Source organism: Mirounga angustirostris, unplaced genomic scaffold (genome assembly GCF_029215605.1).
Source record: "Mirounga angustirostris isolate CCGP_5_RB_7025 unplaced genomic scaffold, mMirAng1.0.hap1 SCAF_6, whole genome shotgun sequence".
Taxonomy (NCBI): domain Eukaryota; kingdom Metazoa; phylum Chordata; class Mammalia; order Carnivora; family Phocidae; genus Mirounga; species Mirounga angustirostris.
Genome location: NW_026991714.1, coordinates 55,252,420 through 55,277,903, shown reverse-complemented (window position 1 = coordinate 55,277,903; position 25,484 = coordinate 55,252,420). Strand labels below are relative to the sequence as shown.

Here is a 25,484-nt window from a genome sequence, read left to right as displayed (position 1 = left end):
ACAAGACAGAAGAAAGAGAAATTAAGGAGTCGATCCCATTTACAATTGCACCCAAAACCATAAGATACCTAGGAATAAATCTAACCAAAGAGACAAAGGATCTTTACTCAGAAAACTATAAAATACTCATGAAAGAAATTGAGGAAGACACAAAGAAATGGAAAAACGTTCCATGCTCATGGATTGGAAGAACAAATATTGTGAAGATGTCAATGCTACCTAGAGCAATCTACACATTCAATGCAATCCCCATCAAAATACCATCCACTTTTTTCAAAGAAATGGAACAAATAATCCTAAAATTTGTATGGAACCAGAAAAGACCCCGCATAGCCAGAGGAATATTGAAAAAGAAAAGCAAAGCCGGTGGCATCACAATTCCGGACTTCAAGCTCTATTACAAAGCTGTCATCATCAAGACAGCATGGTACTGGCACAAAAACAGACACATAGATCAATGGAACAGAATAGAGAGCCCAGAAATGGACCCTCAACTCTATGGTCAACTAATCTTCGACAAAGCAGGAAAGAATGTCCAATGGAACAAAGACAGTCTCTTCAACAAATGGTGTTGGGAAAATTGGATAGACACATGCAGAAGAATGAAACTGGACCACTTCCTTACACCACACACAAAAATAGACTCCAAATGGCTGAAAGACCTCAATGTGAGACAGGAGTCCATCAAAATCCTAAAGGAGAACACAGGCAACAACCTCTTTGACCTCAGCCGAAGCAACTTCTTCCTAGAAACATCGCCAAAGGCAAGGGAAGCAAGGGCAAAAATGAACTATTGGGACTTCATCAAGATAAAAAGCTTTTGCAAAGCAAAGGAAACAGTTAAGAAAACCAAAAGACAACCGACAGAATGGGAGAAGATATTTGCAAATGACATATCAGATAAAGGGCTAGTATCCAAAATCTATAAAGAACTCATCAAACTCAACACCCAAAGAACAAAGAATCCAATTAAGAAATGGGCAGAAGACATGAACAGACATTTTTCCAATGAAGACATCCAAATGGCCAACAGACACATGAAAAAGTGCTCAATATCGCTCGGCATCAGGGAAATCCAAATCAAAACCTCAATGAGGTATCACCTCACACCAGTCAGAATGGCTAAAATTAACAAGTCAGGAAACGACAGATGTTGGCGGGGATGCGGAGAAAGGGGAACCCTCCTACACTGTTGGTGGGAATGCAAACTGGTGCAGCCACTCTGGAAAACTGTATGGAGGTTCCTCAAAAAGTTGAAAATAGAGCTACCATATGATCCAGCAATTGCACTACTGGGTATTTACCCCAAAGATACAAAAGTAGGGATCCGAAGGGGTACGTGCACCCCGATGTTTATAGCAGCAATGTCCACTATAGCCAAACTGTGGAAAGAGCCAAGATGTCCATCGACAGATGAATGGATAAAGAAGATGTGGTATATATATACAATGGAATATTATGCAGCCATCAAAAGGAATGAGATATTGCCATTTGCAACAACGTGGATGGAACTGGAGGGTATTATGTTGAGTGAAATAAGTCAAACAGAGAAAGACATGTATCATATGATCTCACTGATATGAGGAATTCTTAATCGCAGGAAACAAACTGAGTGTTGTTGGAGTGGGGGGTGGGGTGGGAGGGATGGGGTGACTGGGTGATAGACACTGGGGAGTGTATGTGCTCTGGTAAGCGCTGTGAATTGTGCAAGACTGTTGAATCTCAGATCTGTACCTGTGAAACAAATAATGCAATATATGTTAAGAAAAAAAAAAAGAAGAAGAAGAAGAAGAAGGTAGCAGGAGGGGAAGAATGAAGCGGGGGAAATCGGAGGGGTAGACGAACCATGAGAGACGATGGACTCTGAAAAACAAACAGGGTTCTAGAGGGGAGGGGGGTGGGAGGATGGGTTAGCCTGGTGGTGGGTATTTAGGAGGGCACATTCTGCATGGAGCACTGGGTGTTGTGCACAAACAATGAATCATGGAACACTTCATCTAAAACTAATGTTGTAATGTAAGGGGATTAACATAAGAATAAAAAAATTAAAAAAAAAACAAACAAAACAAAAAAAAACAATCAAAAAAAAAAAAAAAAAAGAAATGAAACCAGATGACATCCCTTAAAGAATGAATGTAGATGAAGAAGACAAAAGGTCTGAGGGCTGACATCCTGGGGCATGTCATTGTTCAGAGGTCAGGAAGAGGAGGAGAATTCAGCAGGAGACAAAGAAAGAATAGCAGGTGGGTAGGAAAGGAATAGAGAGAGAGAGAGAGAGAGGTGATGACCTGAAAGCAAAATGAAGACAGTGTTTCAAGAAGGAGGAAACCATCAACTGTGTTAAACACTGCTGAGAAGTGACAGTGGATCATTGGATCCGCAGTTTGAGGATCCTGGTGGCCTTAACAAGAGCAGTTTCAAGGTGGCAATAGGGTCATCAGCCTGATGGCAGTGGGTTTAAGATAAATGGCAGGTAATTCTCACAGTTGAATCCAGCCTTTTTCTAACCAGATTGCAACCCATCTCATTGTCTAACTCAGTTTCGTCCCCAGTAGACTCTCCCTGTGGCTTTCTCTCACCGCTCCCATAGTAATATAAGAGCAAAGCCTTTTCCCTCAGTGTTATTCACATTCACCCCAAAGTTCAGATTTATCTGCACTCACTAAAGATAGTGCTGAACAAAAAATAATCAAAAGCTCTCCTTTTCAGACTTCCACTGACCAAAGATTCAAACTAGCTCCCTCCTTCTTCTGGCCTATATAAATTCCTGGAACTCCCTCCCTCACCTGACTTGTGCCTTTGTCTGCAAGGGGCTCATACCCCACCCCTATCAGAGAGCTCAGCCTAGATCTTTGTATCATTTTGGTCTCCCAATGACCCAAGATGGGCATAACAGTTATTGTCACTCCAGATGAGAAAGATGAAGCAAGAGAAATTAAGAAGCTTTAATTTGATCAAGGTTCACAGTTAATAAGAACTGAAGAAAAAAAATCCAAATACCCAGGTACTCTGATTTAAGATCTTTCCTGATACAGCTTTAACAGGGGATAGGGCCTGGGTGCTGATTCTGGAATTTGGAGCTCTGTGGAAGAGAAGAGAAAGATCACAGGAAATAGAGAAAGGATCAGCAAAAGGCAACTTGTCTTATGTCACAATATTGCCTTACTTCAGTTTTGTTCTTCAGCCATATTGGTGATACTCCATGGCACAAGGAAAAAAGCTTGGGTAGTTTTCTCCTTCCTTATGAATTTATTATTAATTAATTAATATGGAGCAATAAAACAAAGAGAATATATTACTGTTCTATTGGTTGTCTTTATTTTCCATACAGAGCCCTGAGGAAAGAACCTGTGTTTAATGATGAGCTCCCAGCTTGCATTCTGTGCGGCACGGTGTCCATTAAGCCTAATGTGAGAGAATTCACTGAGACTTCAGCCATTTTTGAGGATGGGACGGTGTTTGAGGCCATCGATTGTGTCATTTTTGCAACAGGCTATAGTTATGACTACCCCTTCCTTGATGAGTCCATCATTAAGAGCAAAAACAATGAAGTCATCTTGTTTAAAGGCATTTTCCCTCCTAAACTGGAGAAACCAACCATAGCAGTGATTGGTTTCATCCAGTCCCTTGGGGCTACCATTCCCACAGTTGACCTGCAAGCCCGCTGTGCAGTACGGGTAATAAAAGGTGAGTAGACTAAGAAGGTCATTGATGGGGAAGAGGGATGCCAATAAGAATGCCTTTGAGTCTTTGTGAAAACAATAATCTTAATAACAAGGGGAAAATCCTAGGTCCCATCCAGTTTGGAATCTATAATTCTGTATTTTTGGTACTATCTTTTATAAGCATTTAAAAATATATCACATTGGATTATCATATGCAATAGTATAAGATATTATTCAAGAAGTATTTTGTGATTTATAACTCCTTAGAGCTGTTAACTTTTATTAAACTTGAGAACACTGGACCTTCTGGTCTTAAATGCATTACAATTTTATAAAATTGTGATTTCAAAACTCAATAGAATGACCTTGTTTGAAAGGTTAATAAGAGAAGGTGTTTCCAAGCCAATATCCAGCCAACTTCAAATATTCACAGTCATGGAAAAAATTATGATTGCTGGAAAGGCAGTGTCTTTTCTGCTCTATCATCTTCCCTGTCATGTGTCAGATAAGAACAAGTAGTGGATCATTAGAAGCAGAAAGTACTAGGTGTAGTAGATGGTCAGTCTCTAAGGTAGAGGAATACTAAGTTCCTGTATTAAAAAAAAATAATAACAACAACAACAAATTCGATTGGGGTCAGGCAAGGAAAACGGGCAGCATCCTCCAACAAAAGTTACAAGGCTCAGATTCATATTGATTCGAATGCAGTTGTGTAAAGATTCAGATCATAAGACCAAAGTCCATGGTTATAGAACAAAAAAGATGTCAAAGTTTAATGTACAAAGTTTGTTTAGTCCTAGAGGTATAAAACTTCTGGAAAAGGTTGCTTAACAGGTCTACTTCCTTTGAAGCCATATGTAACTGGTCCTACCTGATTTGCTGGGATTTAAATCTTCTTTTATACAGGAGGTTGGAAACTGCCACTATGTATACCAAGACACCTTTCACCACCAGGCTGTCATCAACATGATAACAGTCGCATATATCAGTGATCTCTTTAAATCTCCTTCACTCTTTCCTCCAAGGCAGAGTTGTGTTGCACCATGGAGAAACAGCCAGGAAAGCGGTGGCATGAAACCCCACTCAGAAAGAAGTGAATTTAGGGTTCAGGCTCAGGGAGACTGGCATTAGAGGGTCGGACACCTACTCTGTTTGGATAAGTTGTAACCTGGGCTCTGAAGAAAGGAGACAATGCAGAGACCCAATCAATAGAGAATTGATATACAAGGCAAAGACTCAGCCTTAGGGGAAATGAGTGATAAGGCAAATAATCCAATTTGGGGAATCCAAATACCAGGCCAGAGGGGCCAGCTACAGGCAACCCAATGGTAGTAGCTGGTGGGCTAGTGAGCATAATCACTTCCTTCTTGATCTCTCTTTCTGCCCAGGGACAGGACAAGTTCCAAGGTTTGGAAAAAGGCCATGCCAACAAAGGCTGTTCAGGTGACCCTGCCTGCAAGAATTGCAGGAACAGGGAGTTAGACAATCATTGTATGTCTTGAGCAATCAGATCTGGGATTTCTAGTCTTGTTCTAGGTGGTCCCAAATTTGCCAAAGAAACCACCCTAAATTTCAAGTATCTCTGGGCACAAAAGCATGTTTTGGCATGGGTTTCAGAGAAGTCTGTATACCTATTCCAGAATGAGCCTGCAATCCTGAACAGTCCCAACCTGGATCTGGTCTCTTGAGGCTCCCCCAAATCCTCAGTGACCTGCGCACAGTTCATATCTTCAGTCTCATCCAGAATATGTTGGCTCTTCAGAGGAACAGTTGGGACTTGACTAGATTCTGCATCTTATGTGTTGGAAATTCCTTTTTCTGACAAAGCAGGATAATTTCCTATGAAGTTTTTTTCCTTAAATCTAGAAAAGAAATGCCGATATACCTTTGGCTATAAACCATTAGATAACATTTTAAAAATACAGCTGAGGGACTAGAATATAATCCTTAAAACTAATTTTAAACATCTGCTAACTGGTTTAAGAACAAACATACAAAGATAAAGAGCTATTTGGTTCCTGGTTTTTAATTATGTCGCATTTCAATTCTGAGAAAACTGGAAATGACTTGTATGTTTGTCTCAAAATGACCACCTGTTGATTTGCTCAAGATTTTATTTTGCTAGGCAATGACCCCCCAAAAATGGAAATACTAATGTGATACATAAATCATTATTAAGAAGGAAAAATTGCAGGCTGATCTTATGCCAGACTTATTTAACTATTATCATGTCTTTCCCATTTTTTTTTTAGGAACTTGCACTTTGCCTTCTGCAACAGACATGATGGATGATATTGATAAAAAAAGGGGGAAAAAACTCAAATGGTAAGAGCACCTATTGTAAAGAGGGTCTAGGGTTTCCATAGAAAAATCAGAATCCATGAATACTTCTAACTATTTTAGTCTTAAATGGTCCAGAGTGAAGTCATTAGGGTGACAGCTATGAGCTAAGTTCATCCATTCAACAAGTATTTATGGAGGATTTACTTTGCATCTGACACAGGACTCAGTCCTGTTTCATCCCTCCATGACTCTTGCAATATATGACAGAAAGAAGACCCAGAAAGGATTGGAAATCAGAGGAGTTTGGGAGTGCATGAATGTGGACTTCTATTTTCCAGCCTATGAATCCTCTAAGGTATAAATGATGCCTCAAAACAGATGGCTCTAAGAAACATGACTCAGCAGATGAGAATAGTCAGGAGAACAGAGCTCTAGTCCTACATCTGTCACTAATTAGCTCAGTGGCCATGAACGAACTTCATGAGTAAGAGACAATTTCCACATGTGAATGGGGATGGAAATGCCTTTCTCAGCTGCTGAGCAGTACTGGGGAATGTCCAGATGAGATCAGTATTCAGGTCTCTTGGAAAAAGCTACAAAGTGCAGAATAAATAAGCAAGGTCCCCTTACCAACACAAAGGATTGACGTTGATTCCCTCTGATAAAAAGCTGTGAGGAATTTTCCCTGTTCTTGTTCCTATAAGACATGTACACAGAGCTTCGGTATCCACAGTGCTGTTTCCTCTTCCCACCTCTAGGTTTGGCACCAGCAAGACCGTACAGACGGATTATATTACTTATATGGATGAACTTGCCTCCTTCATTGGGGCAAAGCCCAACATCCCATGGCTGTTTCTCACAGATCCCAAATTGGCCGTGGAGGTTTTTTTTGGCCCTTGTAGCCCATACCAGTTTAGGCTGGTAGGCCCAGGGAAGTGGCCAGGAGCCAGAAATGCCATCCTGACCCAGTGGGACCGGACCCTGAAACCCACGAAGACAAGAGCTGTCGGGAACCCTCAGAAGCCTTGCTTGCTTTGCCGTTGGGTCAGGCTCTTCGTTCTCCCTGTTCTGTTCATTGCTGTTTTCTTTGCATTGATCTAATTATCATTCCCCCTAGGCTTCTGAAAGTTACTGACAATACCCAGGAAGGAACTTTTCTAGTTAAAAATTAAGAATTTCACACCTCCTACTTTCTTATTCAGCAGGCATTAGTCAATAAAACTGTACTATTTCCAGGCTTTTAAATAAGCCTCTTTAAGAGTCATGTGATAATCTAAAGGGAGCACTAATTATTTCTCTTTAGGTTTCCACTAACATTTCATCATCAGAATTATGCTCTTCAACTCTAACCTCAACCGTCTCCTAAAACATTTTGATGTGATTCCCTTTCTCCTTCAATCAAGGTTTGAATTACATACTTCAATCTAAACAGAGAGCAAATTCAGCGGAATAGTTATGATATTCTCCAGCCACCCCCGCAAACCATTTGCAGGAGGATCAAGTAGAGAATTTGGCTATTAATTCTATTTTTGTTTATACCAAATTCCCCAGGCAATGCATCCTGATCCCTGGCCAAAAAGACCTGGAGCCATGGAGACCTGGTCTATAATGAATGCTAACAAGAAGTAAATTAGCATATCTATATTCTTAATAAGGACACAAACTTTCCAACATGTAGCAGCAAAATAATATCAACAACAATGAGTAGAACACTAAATATACCTTTTAGCTGAATGAAATGTCTTAAAAAAAATAAACATTTAACCAAAGCCATGACCACAATCGAATGCTACGTTTATTACATGAACTTTTGGGGTAACAGCATAAATCTAAAGTTCTATTTTTTAAAAGTATTATCACATTGTATAGTTAAAATTTTGATAGTTAACATTTTTAAAGTTTGACATCATAGAGCAGATCTGTCCGTGTCATCAGTCACCAGAGTGCTCTGGTTACGTCACCTATTTCTTATTACACTTTCACTTCTGAAACAACAAGATACATATATGGGAAAGGGACAGAAGACCACATTTTTCTGTAATACTTTCTTCTTTTTTTTAATTCTCTTTATATTTTTGTCTTTGGAGCTAAGATCTATCAAGGATGTTGTTGTACACAATTTTAAATATTTCCCTTTCCCTAACTGTTTAAGGTAGCAAAATAACATTCTGCTTTTTAGGTCTTCTCACAAGATGTGAAATATTCCCAAATGTTCCCACGTGAAACAGAACTTTTCTTGAAACTCCGTGTCCTCGATGGAATCAAATAATGAAAAATTAATGACAGCCCATAGAGTTTATTTTGTTTGATGTTATCAATGCTAGTACATAAAATAAATTCCATATAAAATTGATGCAATCCAGGGCGCCTGGGTGGCTCAGTTGGTTAAGCGACTGCCTTCGGCTCAGGTCATGATCCTGGAGTCCCGGGATCGAGTCCCGCGTCGGGCTCCCTGCTCGGCAGGGAGTCTGCTTCTACCTCTGACCCTCCTCCCTCTCATGCTCTCTGTCTCTCATTCTCTCTGTCTCAAATAAATAAATAAAATCTTTAAAAAAAATTGATGCAATCCAGGGGCGTCTGGGTGGCTCAGTCGTTAAGCATCCGCCTTCGGCTCAGGTCATGATCCCAGGGTCCTGGGGTCGAGCCCCACATCAGGCTCCCTGCTCAGCGGAAAGCCTGCTTCTCCCTCTCCCACTCCCCCTGCTTGTATTCCCTCTCTCGCTGTCTCTCTCTCTGTCAAATAAATAAATAAAATCTTTAAAAAAAAATTGATATCCAATTTCTGTTATTTTTCCTCATATGATTAAGTTTTTGTAAACATTAATTGAATCATAAAGGACATAATATTCTTCCTAAACTAATGTAGCAAACACATTCTCTTAATGGTCCTATTAACATCAATCTATTTCCATGCTAAATTGAACTATTGCCAATGTTTTAATTACTTCTACACATAACAGGAATGATTTTCAATCATTCATTTTTGCATATTTTACTGATAAAATTAAATATATACTTATACCTTAATGGACATACAATTTGAATATATGAAGCACAAAAGATCTTTTCACTCCCAATTTCATCTCAAAATTCTTACCAGGACTTAAAAGTACATGGGTCAGATATTACGAATACAACGAAATAAAAATTGTCTTTGTAGCAGACACAGCTATGCTGATTAGATCCAAAGCTGAACTGCATGATCACAGGGTTGTTGACTGCACCCAGTTTCCAGGATGGGAAGCAGGAATTTGAAGCAGGCTTTTGGCTATTCAGCCCTTCTAGAGGTTTCAAGCTTCTGACACCAAGCAGTTGTTAGCCAAATACTAAGCCAAACTTCAATGTATATATCTACCTATCTTCTTCTCATTCCTCTGTTCCTTTCTCCTTCCACTTTATCTTCCTCTTCTTTCTTATTATTATTCTTACTTCTTTCTCCCTTTTTCCTTCTCTAACTTCTTTGTCTTCCTTCTTTCCCTTTGTTCTTTCTTTTACCTTCTCCTTTAGTAGGAATGATCGGAGGTAGGGATATTCACTTTGAAGGACTCTTGGATCTTCTGGGATAGTGTCCCAGATGCTACCCCAAATGGGCTTTCAAGGAGTGAGTATATTGGGATGCCTGGGTGGCTCAGTCGGTTAAATGTATGCCTTTGGCTCAGGTCATGATCCCAGGGTCCTGGGATCAAGTCCCACATGGGGCTCCTTGCTCAGCGGGGAGCCTGCTTCTCCTGCCTGCCACTCCCCCCACTTGTGCACTCTCTCTCTCTGACAAATAAATAAAATCTTAAAAAAAAAAAAGTGAGCATATTCCCCTACATGCAATTACCCAGGCAAACTCAATGTTACATGATCCAACCTCACTGTTCATTCCAGTCACCGCTCAAATGTTAATTCTATATAAAAATACAATCCTTTGTCACTCTCTACCTCCTGTCCTGCGTTTTTCCCATGGCATCTGACATAGTCGCCATGTGTTTGTGAGTGATCTCTCCCCTCACTAGAAGTAAGTTCTGTGAGAGCAGAAACATTTTGTCCACAGCTGTTCCCGCAGTGCTTGGAACGGCACCTGGCACCTCGTATGCAGCCAATAAATATTAGCTATTCTTGTTGAAAACAGGCATTATTCAGCCTCAGTCAAATGTTCCAGACACAAAGCATTAAGTGTAAGGTGATAAGAAACTGTTTTGCTATGGGTGAGTCCTTTAAAGTGTAGGTTTTATTATTATTTGGGTACGGTGAGGCCAACAGACCAGATGATTGCCGTTGGAAAGATGGGTTGTTAATACTCACAGATCCCAAGAGCAGGAGGCATGCCCACACCACAGTCACCAGGGTCAGACAGGAGGCAGAGGGAAGAAAAAACCTGGGCAAGAGCCTTTATTGGTTTTGGGGGGGAATCTGGGTTTTTTTCTATGAGAAGGAACAGGGGAGGCTGCGTAAGCAGGTTTAGGACTGGCTGGTTTGAATAATTTCAGCAGGCTCTGGGGTGTAGGGGTGGTCCTTATTTGTCTGATACCTAGAGTGTGAAAGCCAGCAGAGAAGGGACTGGGGGTGTGAGCTCTGGATGGGTTGCTGCGCTTATGAAAGCCTCACTCTTTGGGCTAGGTGAGTTTTTTGCTATCTGTACGGATTAGCTAGCCCTGGAAAGGGCAGTCCTGCCACATCCAGCAAGGCTCCAAGATGTCAAAGCATCAAAAATACTGACTAAAAAGACATGACTAATACAAGGTCAAATCTGCCCTGGGTTGGTGCTGGAGGGGAAAGCAGGAGTCAGACCCTAGAGAAGGGAGGGATTCCTAAACAAATGACAGGGATTGAAGTGAGGTAGCAAAGCCAACTGACTAGAGCCTACGTTGGTGGCAGAGGCCACCAGAGGCTTGGAGCAGTTATATGACATGAGTTTGGGAACCTCCTGCTGTCTTAAGGCCAGGAGATTTAGTAGAAAACAATCTGCTCTCAAGACAATTAGTTAAAAGGTGAATATCTAACACTGGCCTTTCACACATGGGTTATTTTGTTACTCCAAGTCAAAGTCTTGCAAAACTATGTGTATATAAGCATTTTTATCTATAGAATTAATCTTTGTTTATTTGAATAAAAAATACATAAAGTCCTTTTGTCATGATCTTTTCCCTGAGTATTTTTTAAATACATAATTCATTTTCAACTAATTTTTCCTATTCTATTGTGCTTAATAACACAATATTGGAAATATCTCAGGTGTCTATAATAAGGAATTAAGTGTCCTGTGAGTCCCCCACACCTCTAAGATATTGCATTCTGCCCTCCAAGTGACCATTTTATTACTATTGTTGTCTGCCAAGGTCAGAAAGAAGCCTCTGGTGACCAACAAAGGTTTGTACTTCAAAAAATATGATAGTAACTTTTTCTAAGTCATGTATGCAACATATATTTATGAAGCTTTTCATGGGCTGGGCCTTGTATAAGGTGATAAACACTTTCCCTGTCTTCACAGAATTTACAGCTTAGGAGGTAAGAACAGATATTAACAAGTTTATATTCAAATATATTTTCAGGCGGCTTACACTTTTGAGCGATAAACAGTTGTTATTTATTTTTAGCTATTCTTTTATTTGTCTTCAAAAAAATCTGAGTCTGCAGGCCTCTGCATTACTATGTGGTAATCTAAAGATAGTCTTAATCAGATGTGACACTTTATTAAAATAAAGAAAAGTCAGGTAGCAGGTAGCTGTTATTCTCAGCAACAATTGCAGCAACAAGATTGACAGTGTTTCATTAATATTAAATACTAATATTAAATAATAAATTCTGTGAAGACGGGGAAAGTGTTTATCACCTAATACAGGGCCAGCCCTCAAAAATATTAATAATATTAAATATTAAGTCTCTTTGCCAGCATTTTAGATCAGTTCCCCAATTATTAATTGATAGCCTATTATGGCCAAGTCACCATGCTAGACAGTAGGATGAAAAAGCTGAGTTAGAGATGGTCCCTGTCGGGGTGCCTGGGTGGCTCAGTCGTTAAGCGTCTGCCATGATCCCAGGGTCCTGGGATCGAGCCCCGCATCGGGCTCCCTGCTCCGCGGGAAGCCTGCTTCTCCCTCCTCCACTCCCCTTTCTTGTGTTCCCTCTCTCGCTGTCTCTCTCTCTGTCAAAAAATAAATTTAAAAATCTTAAAAAAAAAAAAAAAGTGGGGCGCCTGGGTGGCTCTGTTTGTTAAGCAACTGCCTTCGGCTCAGGTCATGATCCTGGAGTCCCAGGATCGAGTCCCGCATCGGGCTCCCTGCTCGGCAGGGAGTCTGCTTCTCCCTCTCCCGCTCCCCCATCTTGTGCTCTGTCTCTAAAATAAATAAATAAAATCTTTAAAAAAAGAAAAGAAAAAGAAATGGTCCCTGTCTTCAGGCAGTTGCAGTTTGGAATGTAACAGAGAACTAAAAAATATCTAGCTTTGCTTTGAGTAAGCAGCAACACTTAATACAAATCCAAATTTTAGAAATTGATAGTACCTGCTATCATTTTAGAGTTTAATTAAAGTATTAAAGCTTAATCAATCCCAATATAATCCTTTGACATGGGTCTGTCAAAAGATAATTACTATAAGTTATATTACAAAAAATAGGAATTTATAATACCTTTATCTTTAAAGATACAGCTGCAAGTTCAAGGCTTTAGGATAAATAACTTCTTTCGGTTCCATTATTGTGAATCTGGGACTGCGTGTGCCATCTTGTTTGGAGATGATATCCAAAGTATAAATGCAAGGCCCTTTAGGAATATGAGTCTGGGCCAAGTGGCCTCCCTGTTCAAGATGCTAGTGGTGGTCAGTGGCCCTCAACACAATTCAGTGCAATGCTCTCGTTTGATAACAAGTGTCTTGTAAAGGTTTTTCTTGTGTGTATACAAAATAATAGAAAGTCCAACTTACTGGCATTGATAAATAATACTAGCCCCATAAAGCCAGCCCTTTGCATTGGCATCCAGAAGTGACTGGGAATGGATGAAAGACTCTGAGTTCCTTCTTTGAACTTCTGTTCATCCTGGTAATGAGACATCTAAATATACAGCTTCTCAAGCCGGACACCCAGGCATAATCCTTGATTTCTTTCTTTGCCTCACACAGTGGTTTGCCAGCATTGCCATAACAATACCACAACCTGAGCGGCTTAACAGAAATGTACTTTCTCACGATTCTGGAGGCCACAGGCCCAATATGTAGGTGTCAGCAGGGTCGTTTTCTTCTTGTCGATGATGACTTTTTCCTCCCTGTGTCTTCACATGCTCCTTCCTCTCCGTGTGGCTGTGTTCAAATTCCCTCTCCTTAGAAGGACACCAGTCTTAATTAGGCCCACCCTAAGACCTCATTTTAACTTAATCACCTCTTTAAAGACCCAATTTCCAAATACAGTCACATTCTGAGGTACTAGGGGTTAAAACTTGAACATAGGAATTTGGGGAGGACACAGTTCAGCCCCTGACACCTCACCATCTGCCTATCCACAGCGTCAGTGAATGTCTTCACCTCTCTCTGCCTCAGCCTCTACCCTGGTCCAGGCACCATTAGGTCTCCCCTGTGGCTCTAAGAGCTTCCTACGTTGTGTCTCTGCTTCCGTTCCTGCACCTTCCACTTCCTGTGCAGCAGCAGGGGTGATCTCTCTCAAGCATGAATGGGATCTTGTCGCTGCCATGCTTCAACTCTTACGATGGCTAACCATTGCAATAAGTATGAAACCCAAGTCCCATCATGACCTACAAGATCCCACTCTACCTTCAACCCCATTTAATACCTTTCTCCTCCTTTTGTATATTCCCAGGAGACTGGCCTTCCTTCCCACTACATTCATTCCCAATTGAGAGCATTTGTTCTCTCTCTCTGCCTGAAATGCTTTATCCCAAGATCTCTGCATAGCTAGCACTTTCCTGTATTCAGATTTCAATTCACATAGGACAATCCCAAAAATGAGATGCCTTCCCTGGCCACCCAGTTTACATCAGCACAACCCTCTTTCAAATCATCCTATTTTGCGTCCTTCTTGGCACTTTCATTTCTGAAATCATCTTACTCATTTTTTTTACTTGTTTATTTTTCTCTCTCTATTTTTTTAGATTTATATTCAATTAATTAACATATAGTGTATTATTAGTTTCAGAGATAGAGTTCAGTAATTCATCAGTTGTGTATAACACCCAGTGCTCATTACATCCCATGCCCTCCTCAAGGCCCATCACCCAGTTACCCCATTCCCCCACCCCCCACCCCTCCAGCAACCCTCAGTTTGTTTCCTATAGTTAAGACTCTCTTATGGTTTGTCTCCCTCTCTGATTTCATCTTGTTTTATTTTCCCTCCCTTCCCCTATGGTTAAGCGTCTGCCTTCAGATCAGGTCATGATCTCAGGGTCCTGGGATCTAGCTCTGCATCAGGCTCCCTGCTCAGCAGGGAGTCTGCTTCTTCCTCTCCCTCTGTCCCTCCCCCACTTGTGCTCTCTCTCAAATAAATTTTAAAAATCTTTAAAAAAAAAAAGAAGTAACACTCTTTAATAAAGGAAATTCTGACTACGATTTCTAATCCTTAGATGGTGCCTACACTGCTCAAACCTTTTCCTAGAGACTTTTGTTTCTACTGTATTCACAACTTCTCACAGACTCAGTTATCAGTTTAAATATGGTTGAAGCCCTGAAGATAAAGAGCTTGCTAAGTTGGAAACATAAGCTGTCAGGAAAATTGCCCATTTCTGATTGCCAAAAGGCCTAAGCTGTAATGTTATAACCTATGTGGAAACCTATAGCATCCTGCATGTTGTGTAACTGGGTGGGTGTCTGACAAATAGAGATTTCAATTCCAGTTGAGTCCACGACACAGGTATGTAGAAAGCCCACAACACTCCCTGACATTGGAACAAACTATGGTGGCAACGAAGTTTTACTTTGAAATTACTGGCTTACCCTTTGGCTTTTGTGCTGCTTAGAATATTTTCTGTGTCGCTCAAATATCTACTGCTTTCATGTATCTTCTGCTTTCACATTAATCCCAAAAAATATCTGTAATTCACTCTTAATAAGGATTGCTGAAAATGTAACTTCTCCTAAAGAGAGTATATTTCAATTTCTCCTTTAGGTTATTGGTACTCTTAGGTACTTAGGCTATTGATACACAGGAAGGTAGGACATCAGCTCCAGGCTGGTGTGAAGGGAACAAGGCCCCAAATCATGCAGGCTACAGGCTTATGTAACTAACCTGCACATTCCAGGATTAACACCACAGAAAGGTGGCCAGTGGTAAAAATTCCAGTTTCCAACTTAGATCAACTCATAGTTGATATCCAAGAGGAGGACAAGTTGATTTTTTGGTCTTAGCAATAATGATGAAAAGATAATGAGCTTCTAGGTGATAGCAATAGTCAAATTCTTACAGATAGTTCTGGAAGAACACTGTAATTCTAGATGGCCCACCCATTTAAATAAGAGTCCCACCAGAAGCAAATGGCATGTAGGAAAGATTCAGCATCTAATTAAAGAGGAGAGAATATTGCTAAGAACCAGAAAATATCAGAGTCCTGATCAAGTGACCTAGGGATCAGAATAGAAGTTCAGTTCTGATTTAAAAGACAAAGAGGGTAAAAGCCCAGTCATAGAGAATGAGTGTGTTAGTCCAGGGTTCTTCGAGAAGGATATGCCAAGACAGGACTAACCGAGCCAGGATTTTGTTAGGAGAAAGCCATGAGAGGTAACAGGGAGGGAGCAGGGAGACAGGAACAGCTGAGAGATAAGGAGGTAGGTCTGAACAAAGCAAAGAGGGCAGGAGGGCTGGGTGAAGAGTCCTAGACTGCTGAGCAGTCTAAGAAAGGTGTGTCAGGCCTTAGGAGAATTGCAGATCTAAAGTTGGGCATCAGATGAGTCCTGTGTCTATAAGGAATAGAACTGCTTAGTGTCCCTGCCACTCTCAATCATCCTGGGAGCAGTTCAAATGAGCAAGGATGGCCTCAGTTTAAAGGCAGTGTTCAGTGAACAGCTTGGGTCCTTGGTCAGTTATGCTTCCTATAGTTGGAAATCTGTGCATTCTTGTGGCTGCCAGAGGGGTCAGTGCAGTAGGATTTCTCAAAAGGCTTGGTGAGGGGACAAGGGAAAAGCTTCTACCAGATACTAATATTACTAAAGCAAGACTCATCCCAGACCCTGCAGCTGGCCAGTGTGAACTTTCCACCCTGGGGCATGGATCAGCTCAAGGACTGGCTCAAGGACTGACAGCAAAATGAACAGATTGAAAATTCTCTGTGTATAGGTGAACAGGTGCCTCTATGTGAAGGCATAACTGGAAATTATTAATCCTCCTTTCCCAAATGTATATAAATTCAGGGGAGGCTCTAAACTATCAATTTAAGACCCAGAGCTTTCAAATAAGGAAATAATAACTTCTTGAAAATTTTCCAACAAGATAATGGCAAACTCCTATCTAAATGTTCGTGTGTCACTTGCATCCTCAGACAACACTATTTGTATCCAGTGTTTCCTGTTATTCCCCTGACCTCTTCTCAGCCTTCTTCCTGCAGAACAATAAACAGATAGTACTGGAGGCAACACAATCTGCTTCTTTCTCAGACTGCTGGTCTGCTACAAATAGCATTTCAATGCTAACGCTTCCAGCCCCAAAACCATTACCATGTTTTCCAGTCCAAAAGTCTCAGTAAAAATGATAATACTTAGGATAGAATTCATATTTTCTGTCAACAGTTATTAAATGTTTATTACATGCTAGAGTTTATCTAAGGCTTTGGGATCTACCAGTGAATCAGATAGAAATTGTCCCTACTATTAAAAAGGTTACATTCTACTGGGGAAAAACAATCAATAAACAAATATACAAATTAATTTTTTAAATATCATAGAATAATAGAAAATAAAGAATATAATAATTAAAATATTTTATCTTATTTCATGTTATCATACTTCTAGTAGTTATCATTATATATTATATTTAATATTCTTTTAAAGAACAAAAGAAAGACTGGAAAGAAAGAATAAAAGGCCAAAAAGTGATCTGGTCCAGTCCTCTAGCTTTAGACCAAAGTGACCCAGGAAAAATGCAATGTTGTTGGTAACCAACCCCAACAACCCCACCAGAGTAATGCGTGTACTTGTCTCAATCTCTCCCCTCCACTGCCACTCTCCTCTGCACAGACATGTCCATGAAAGATGACCTATGAATGCTGGAACAGTAGTGCCTCCTTTGTCCCCACATCTCCTGTGACTCCTCAATAGCTCATTATCAATTTATTCACACTGAATCCCCAGTGCCCACAACTGGACCTGGCACATAGTAGGCATATATATTTTAATGAATGACTAAATGATTTAGTGAATGAATTTAACTGAATTGAATAGCAGTCTGGGGAAACCAGGCTTGGCTGACACCAGGGGTTTTCAAATAAGGGAATGCCTTGGTTAAGCAGTAAGTCATCTTTGTGGAGTGACTGACCTAATCTCAAATTCAGGAAACTTCTCAGGATCTAACTCACTGCCTTCCCCACTGCTCCTTCAACCATGTCAGAAGGAATACGTATGCCAAAATCCCATGGATTTAAGTGGATCCATAACCCGAAACTAGTTTCACATAACACAATAAATGTAGAGAATGTGTTTTGCAACCAATTCTAATGACAAAAAAAAATTATTTGGCATGGGCTTGCCTGAAAAGATAAACATAGCGTATTATATTCAAAACAAAGGAAGAATGGCCCCAAGCATTCCTGTGGAAAGACATGAAGTCTGTTCCAAATCCTGTGGTACAGATAGTACCCTGGCAGATAAAGTTAATCACTATTCTGTGTCACTAATAAGGAAACACTTAGAAAGGGATCATCAGGTTAAATCCACATTTACTTATGGAGCTCCTGTTGAATACCCAGCTCTCCACTAGGTGCTGAGGAAGGTCAAATTAAAAGTATACATGATAGGAAATATGAAATCTCTTTACAGAGGTCATTAACATTCATGAGACAATTAGCAAACAATCCCTAGAAGTCTGCAATGTTGAATAGTGTGGGACACAGTGTTTGTTCTCTGGGAGCTCAGCAGCAACAAGTGCAGGTGCTAAGAAGCCTTCTTGGGGACACTGAACTTTGTTCACAATCTTGACCCATGGATAAGACTTGTATGGACAAAATGAAAGTGGAAGGGCCCCCACCCCCAGCTTCAAAAAGACAAGAAGGAATGTGGTATGTGTGATGGGCATTCAGGTGTTAGACATTCTGATAGGCAGGGTATGTGCAGAGAAATGATGAGAGCAGTGTGAATGCCAGTGGGGCGAGGCTGTCAACCCCTAAAGAGGGGCTTGACATAATGGGTGGATTAGGAAGATTAACTTTCCCAATACTAGTTGAAGTCCCAACTTTAGAAGGACTTAGAATGATCCCTGAGAAAGAGAAAGAAACTTACTGCTACAAGTGAAAGATCTCCACTACAAGAACTGAGTTGAGCTTAAGTTCACTGGATGAGCAGGGTGGTGTCAAGAAGAGGAAGTATTCACTGGAAAAGTGATCCTGCCCTTCTGGCCCTTTAGGCTTCCTCCCTTGGCCCAGGGCATCCTCCTGGCCAACATGAGGGGTCACTGCAAGGTGATGTACCAATATATCTGGTTATGGAAGGAAACTTCAGGAAAGGGAAGGCTAAATCTTTTCCCCTGTGTCCTTCCTTCTATCCCTGGGATAAGAGAGAACCAGTGAGGCATGGGTCCAGACAAGCAGGTGCAGGAGTATGTCTGTGGTAAGAACTGGCCTGGAGATGTGATAGAATGAAACCAGGGATCCAGAAATCATAAGAAATCAAGATCTCTGCATACAGTTGTAGATCCTCAAAAACTCCCTTAAATCTAGCAAAATGCAATAATGAGAATTACAAGATATAACATGATCTGGAAAATCTCCCCAGATCCTCACGCATTCTGCAATAATCAGTTTGTCTGGTGAGCACCAGGCTTCCCACACTTTACCACGAAGCCCAGAGTAAATTCTCCTATCTCCTCCAAAATCCTAGTTGTTGCCCAGGGAAGCCAAATAACAGGCACCCTGTGTAAACCACTCCTGCTCAGTTTGGTATTCAAACTACAAACTACTCATGGAATTTGAAAACTGGAAAGTCTATAAAAAATCCAAGAGCTTGACCAGGTAGTTGCTGCTGTCCCATCATCTTGTAACATACTTTGTCACTTTGAAAGGAGAGAGAGATTTTACAATCCTCTTAAATTCCTTGCAGCCCCTTCAAGGGATGGAAACTCTGTATTTCCAAAACACACTATAATCCCCAAGTAGCTAATGAGTCATTTAATAAAAACATACTTATTGAACACCTGTTACATGCTTAGCAGTGCCCTAGATAGAGAGATAGGAAGATGAGTAAGGCGTGGTTTTTGAGGTAAAGATGCTCACTACTTAATGGTTGAAACAGTGCACAGTTAAAGAATAGCTTAGAAAAAAAACATACAAATGACCAACAGTTACTGGAAAGATGCTCAACATCACCAATCATCAAGGAAATGCAAATCAAAACCACAGTAAGACTTACCTCACACCTGTCAGAATGGTTTATGAAAAAGACAAATAATAAGAATTGGCAAGGAGGTAGAGAAAAGGGAGCCCCTGGGCATTGTTGGTGGGCATTTAAGTTGGTGTGGCCACTCTGGAAAACACTATGGAGATTCTTCAAAAAATTAAAAATAGAACTACCATATGATCTAGCAATTGCACTTCTGGGTATTTACCCAAGTAAAATAAAAACAGTAATTCGAAAAGATATGCACCCCCATGTTCACTGCAACATTATTTATAATAGCCAAGATATGGAAACAACCTAAGGCCCACTGATGAATGAATGGATAAAGAAAATGTGGTATAGATATACAATGGAATATTATTCAGCCATAAAAAAAGAATGAAATGTTGCCTTTTGTGACAACATGAATCAAACATGAGGGCATTATGCTGAGTGAAATAAGTCATATAGAGAAAGACTGATACCGTGATCTCATTTATATGTGGAACCTTAAAACACAAAAACAAAAACAAAAAAACCCAAGCTCATAGACACAGAGAATAGATTGGCAGTTGCCGGAGGTGAGGAATAAGGAGCAGGGAAAATGGGTGAAGGGGTCAAAAGGTACAAATTTCCAGTTATAAAATAAATAAGCTATAAGTATGTAATACACAGCATGGTGACTTTGGCTAATAATACTGTATCATAAAAGTTCTCATTATTAGAAAAAAATTTGAAACTATGTGTGGTGACAAATGTTAACTAGACTTACTGTGGTGATCATTTTGCAATATATAAACATATTAAATAATATCATATACCTGAAACCAATATAATATTATATTTCAATTATGCATCAATTTATAAAAAACAATAAAGTATACTTCTTATAGTAAAAATAACAACAACAATAGTTTAGAATACTGTGAAACTGACTAGAAAAGGATTAGGAGGTCAGAAAAGAGAGAGTCTGGTGGAACCTAGAATTTTGGGAAAAGCTACCCACAGTGCATCACCACCCACATGAGTGCAAAACCCTAAACATGCTGGGCAACAAGCCCAGTTGGAAACATTTGCTCTGAGTCAGAGCCTTGGGGAAACAAGGTGTTAGCATCATTTAAGAAAATGGTTCTCCTTGGTGGACTTGTCTTCTTATAAAGTAGAACCATTCAATAAGTAAAATTAAGTCTTACAGAAGACTATTTTGCACTTGTACTGTAAGAAGTTTCCAGGAAACAGACTCTAATCTAAGACAGTAGCTACCAGAAAGAGAGCCAGCTGTGTTTGTAGAGGCTGAATGGGCCTCTGGAATGAAATCTGAACTAGGGTAAGAACATCTCTTATAATAAATAAGGTGACCATATCATTTTTCACTTAAACCAGACTACTTTTGTGAGTGAGAGAGGGCACTATTAATAAAGATGCCAACACAGCAGTTCCAAGACTGTGTGGAGTAAACCAAGATGCATGGCCACCCTGCTTATGAAAAACTACCCTCTCTACCAACCTGACCTTTCTCTAATGGTCAAAGTTCCACTGTTAGAAATACATTCCTTTGGTTTAAGACATTGCTGTCTCTTAAAAGCCAAATTCCCCTTTCATGAGTTGCCATATCAACCCTTTCTTAGTCATTCACCACTTAGTGTGACTGTTATTCAGATCCCTTGCAGAGACATCATTACCTGGAGAGAAGGCTTTGAAAGGTTCAGGTGGGAGATATACCTCCCTCTGACTCACACATTCCTGTGCACTCTCCCAGGTGCATGCCCACCCTCCCTGTGCGCTCTGACAGGTGTGTGCATTGCTCTTGTGGTCCCCAGGGCTGACAGGCTTTTCCTCTCTCTCTCACTACATTTTTTGTCCTCATGCTTCAAGACCTAACTCAAACACTGATGCCACTGCAAATCTTTCTCCAGTCCCTTCCCGTAGGGTAAACTCCTTACCCTTCTGAGTTTGAAAGACCCTTTTATAAGCCTCTGTTACTGTGCTGATCATCATCAAAAATGTATCATCAGCAGCAGTGTGTGTGGCATACTCCCATCTTTATGTTCTACCACAGTGCCTGGCACCTAATAAATACTCCATGCACATTCATTCCTTTCCCCCTACCTTTGTTCCCCTCAAGAGGAGCGGCAAAGGATCACAGCCCCATCGCTTGTTAGCTGTGTGACCCTGTGCAGCTTGACCTCTGTAAGTCTCTATTTTTTCTCTGTAAAATGGAGACAGTAATACACCTGACTCCCCAGGTCCTTACAAAAATAAATGAAATAATGTGTAATAGCATGGAGGACATTAGGAGAAGGAAGGGAAAAATGAAGGAGGGGGTCAATCAGAGGGGGAGGTGAACCATGAGAGACTATGGACTCTCAGAAACAAACTGAGGGTTCTGAGGGGAGGAAAGTGCGGGGATGGGTTAGCCTGGTGATGGGTATTAGAGAGGGCACGTTCTGCATGGAGCACTGGGTGTTATACGCAAACAATGAATCATGGAACACTACATCAAAACTAATGATGTAATGTATGGTGACTAACATAACATAATAAAATTAAATTAAAAAAATAAAACAAAATGCTTAGCTCACTGCCTGGTACACAGTGAATGACCAGTCAACACAAACAATAGTGGTTATTATTAGTGGTAAATCCTAATACCACCCAGTCATTTCCTGAGCATCAGGCACGGTGTAAAGCATTTTACGTACTGTATCCTGGAGTCTGCACTAGAACAATGCATTCTTAGGGGCTGGTACTCTGTCCTCTTTTTGTTGTTGTTGCATCCCAATGCCTCAAACAGTGCCTGGCACATCATAAGAGCTCCATTAATATTTGTTGGACAATCCTCTGAAGTATTATCTTCTCCATGCTTTCTAAAGTAGATATTCTCATTACACTCATTTTATAAGATATTGGAAAAGACACACCCTAAAGTCATAAACTTTTGTTGGTTTAATTAATTTGAACAGCTCAATTTCTTCATTAGTAAATTGAGAATCATGGTAATAATTATCTGACAAGGGTGTTAGAAGATAACAAATGGAAAGGAAACACTTTCTAAATAGTTGTTAGTATTCTACAAATGTTCCTTAATCTCAATCTGATCTTCATCCAGTTCTTAGAAAGTCTAGTGTGAACTTCGGGGTGCTGTCAGCCTCAGTGGTTTAAGCTACCAAAAAACAGCATGGTATTTTGAGGACATGGAGAGCTGGGGCCAACCAGGAGATCGACTCCCCACTCATGGGGAGGTGAAGGAGCCCTGGTAATGCCTTCCTGGTCGTAACACATTTCTGCCTCCTGGTCCTCCATCATGCTCAGGGTCCGAGCTGAAGAGGCAGCTCCAGGGCACTTTGAAAAATGTTTTCTCATTGTTTCTCAGTCGTGCTCATTTTAATCTATCACATAACTCTGAGGACATTTTCATTCATCTTTAAGTACCTGGAATACCGCCACTTATGTCCCTAAAGATGCTGTCAAGCTGCAGGAACTTAGAGGAAAAGACCCCCAAGCTCATGACTTTACTGATTACTTTTGGGTAATAGACATTTCCGCAGTCTTGTTAAGTCACAACCACACTCTTAATTCAGAAAATGGAAGATCCAGTCTCTCAGCAATAATCAAAAACTTGGACTTCATTTAAAGTTCTAATCTTTTCTCTAGTGCCTCCACGTGGGCCTGCTGCTGGGGGAACCTAAGGTCCTAGAAGGGGGCATAAAGCTTTTCTTTACCACTTAATGCTTCCACTCTTCTTCCCCATGATGCCGATGGGGAGGTTTCTGAAGCTTCCAGAAAGGCCAGGAAGGGAGTAGAAAGAGGGAAGGGAAAGAGAGGTTTAAAAAAGGCCGAGTAAGGGACAGGGTGGAGGGCTGGTGGAGATCTAGTTTCATTGGTATTATCATATTGCAGCTTCCAGGTCTCTGGGCAGGTAGATGTTTAAAACTAGTTCTTACTTGTATGGATGTCTTGGCTTATACTTCAGGCACCCCAAACAATGGTGACCTCTCCCCAGTAATTCTCTTGACCCGGAAGAATGAACCCTATCCCGGCAAACACTTCTGTAGCCCTATTAGACGGGACCTAATATGGCCCCATATTTGCTCTCTCTTGGTGAATCACATCTGGCCCTCAGGAAACCCTTACACATGCTTTGTCTCAATAAACTCTGGGAATGCTGGCCAAACACAATATAAACACAACTCCCTGTCACAGTTAGCCAGCCCAAATCCCATCCTCTAGATTTCCCAGGCAAGATCAGGTAGACAAAAATTCCATGGAGCTCCCAAACTGCTTTCTAGGTGGTAGGACTGAGCCCCTTGCTTCATGTTTGCCTCAAGAAGCAGGTCTTTTGATTCCATTTCTTTGATGGGAAAACAACACACAGCACACCAACAGCTCTTTCCAAAGAGATCTACTCCAAAGATTCTCATGCTCCATGTTCTTGACTCTCTTATATTCTCAGTTCTAGTAGCTGAAACTTCCTTTTTAACAAGTGGCTCTCAGGAACAAATTAAATCAACTTTTTAACAGTTGGATATGTCGAACAAGAAAGATCCTCTTAAGCAAATGAAATGCATTTGTGTCATCTTTGGCTTATATTTTCTATTTTTAAGAAGGTTTACTGAGGCTTAGTCAATAAAGTAAGAGATTTGTGGAATGTTGAAAGGACTTTAGTAAATATCTAGTTCAACTTGTTCATTTTACAGAGGAGTGATCTGAAGGCCAATAAGAATTATCACAAAATATACAACCAAGGGGCACCTGGGTGGCTCAGTCGGTTAAGCGTCTGCCTTTGGCTTGGGTCATGATCTCAGAGTCCTGAGATCAAGCCCCATGTAGGGCTCTCTGCTCAGCGGGGAGCCTGCTTCTCCCTCTCCCTCTACCTGCTGCTCCCTGTTTGTGCTCTCTCTCTCTCTGTGTGTCAAATAAATAAATAAATATTTTTTAAAAAAAACAAAAAGTAACAAAAAGTTAAAAACTTGTTTAAAAACAAAAACAAAATATACAACCAAAAGAATAAATCACTGAGGATTTACTGTATTACTATTAGAGAAGAATAGAGTTTGTTTGGGTATTCTAAGAATACGGGAATGGCTCCCATTTAATACCACACATAACCCACTATGCTAGATGGTGCCTAGTGACACTTGGCACATCGTCCCCACTCCCCCCCCTTGGGTTCCCCCCTCCATCACAAGGACTGGAAGGCTAAAAACTATATTTCTAAGACTTCCTTGCAGTTAGGGCTTGGATGCAATTTAGGTTTTTCCAGTGAGATAGATATCTGGGCTTGGAAGGCAAAGGGAAGCAGAGGCTGAATTTCTGTGACTGTGTTGATCTGTAATCATTTTCCAACAGGTGTGTTTACATCAGCCAAACTCCACATCCCACCCTCTGGAGGTGTCTGTGGTGACAGCAGCAATTCCTGTCCTTTGGATGGTAGCTCTAGAGGTGTGATTTTCAAGGCCTGTGGCAGGCAGACTCCTGGTTTTTGCTCAACAGTCCTTCCATCTGTTGCATGCACCTAATTCCTGCACTAAGTCCCTTTCTTTGTGAACTAGAATGGTTACTGCTTTCTGCACTAAATCAAGAGTGATATGCATATAAATCACAACATAAAACCTCAAAGATGGAACGACCTTATTTGAGGCATCAATCAGTCAACAGATTCCCAAACAACTACCTCCTGAATATCTCTTATGTCTCTCTATTCTCCATTCCCCTGACACTGCTCTACTTCAGGCCCTCAGCATCTCCATTCTAGACTATCGAAATTACCTCCTGGTACCCCTGATTCTAGCCACTATCCATATGAATCTAGCTGTCTAGCTAGATGTCTATTCTGTCTAGCTTCCACATGAATCTGATCTTTTCTGATCTTGTCACTACCCTGCGCAGAATTCTTGAATGGATCACGATAACCTAGAAGATGGTATCCAACCTGTTGAGTGTAGCACTTCAATATCCTTCAGAATCTGGGCCCTGCATGTTCAATTTACCTTCTGCTATCCCCATTACCTATGGCTTCAGCAACACAGAAC

At 40.7% G+C, this 25,484-nt stretch overlaps 1 protein-coding gene across 1 annotated transcript in view; it reads left to right on the top strand.

The window, feature by feature from the left end:
- The window catches only part of LOC123845412 (flavin-containing monooxygenase 3), a 31,962-nt gene extending 23,273 nt beyond the window's left edge, over positions 1–8,689 (top strand). Inside the window, exons 7-9 of the mRNA XM_045876176.3 lie at positions 3,332–3,687; positions 5,918–5,990; positions 6,707–8,689. Of these exons, the coding sequence (XP_045732132.1) occupies positions 3,332–3,687; positions 5,918–5,990; positions 6,707–7,049 (772 nt within the window). The 3' untranslated portion in view covers positions 7,050–8,689. The remainder of the gene's footprint in view (positions 1–3,331; positions 3,688–5,917; positions 5,991–6,706) is intronic.
- Positions 8,690–25,484: the final 16,795 nt, after the last annotated feature.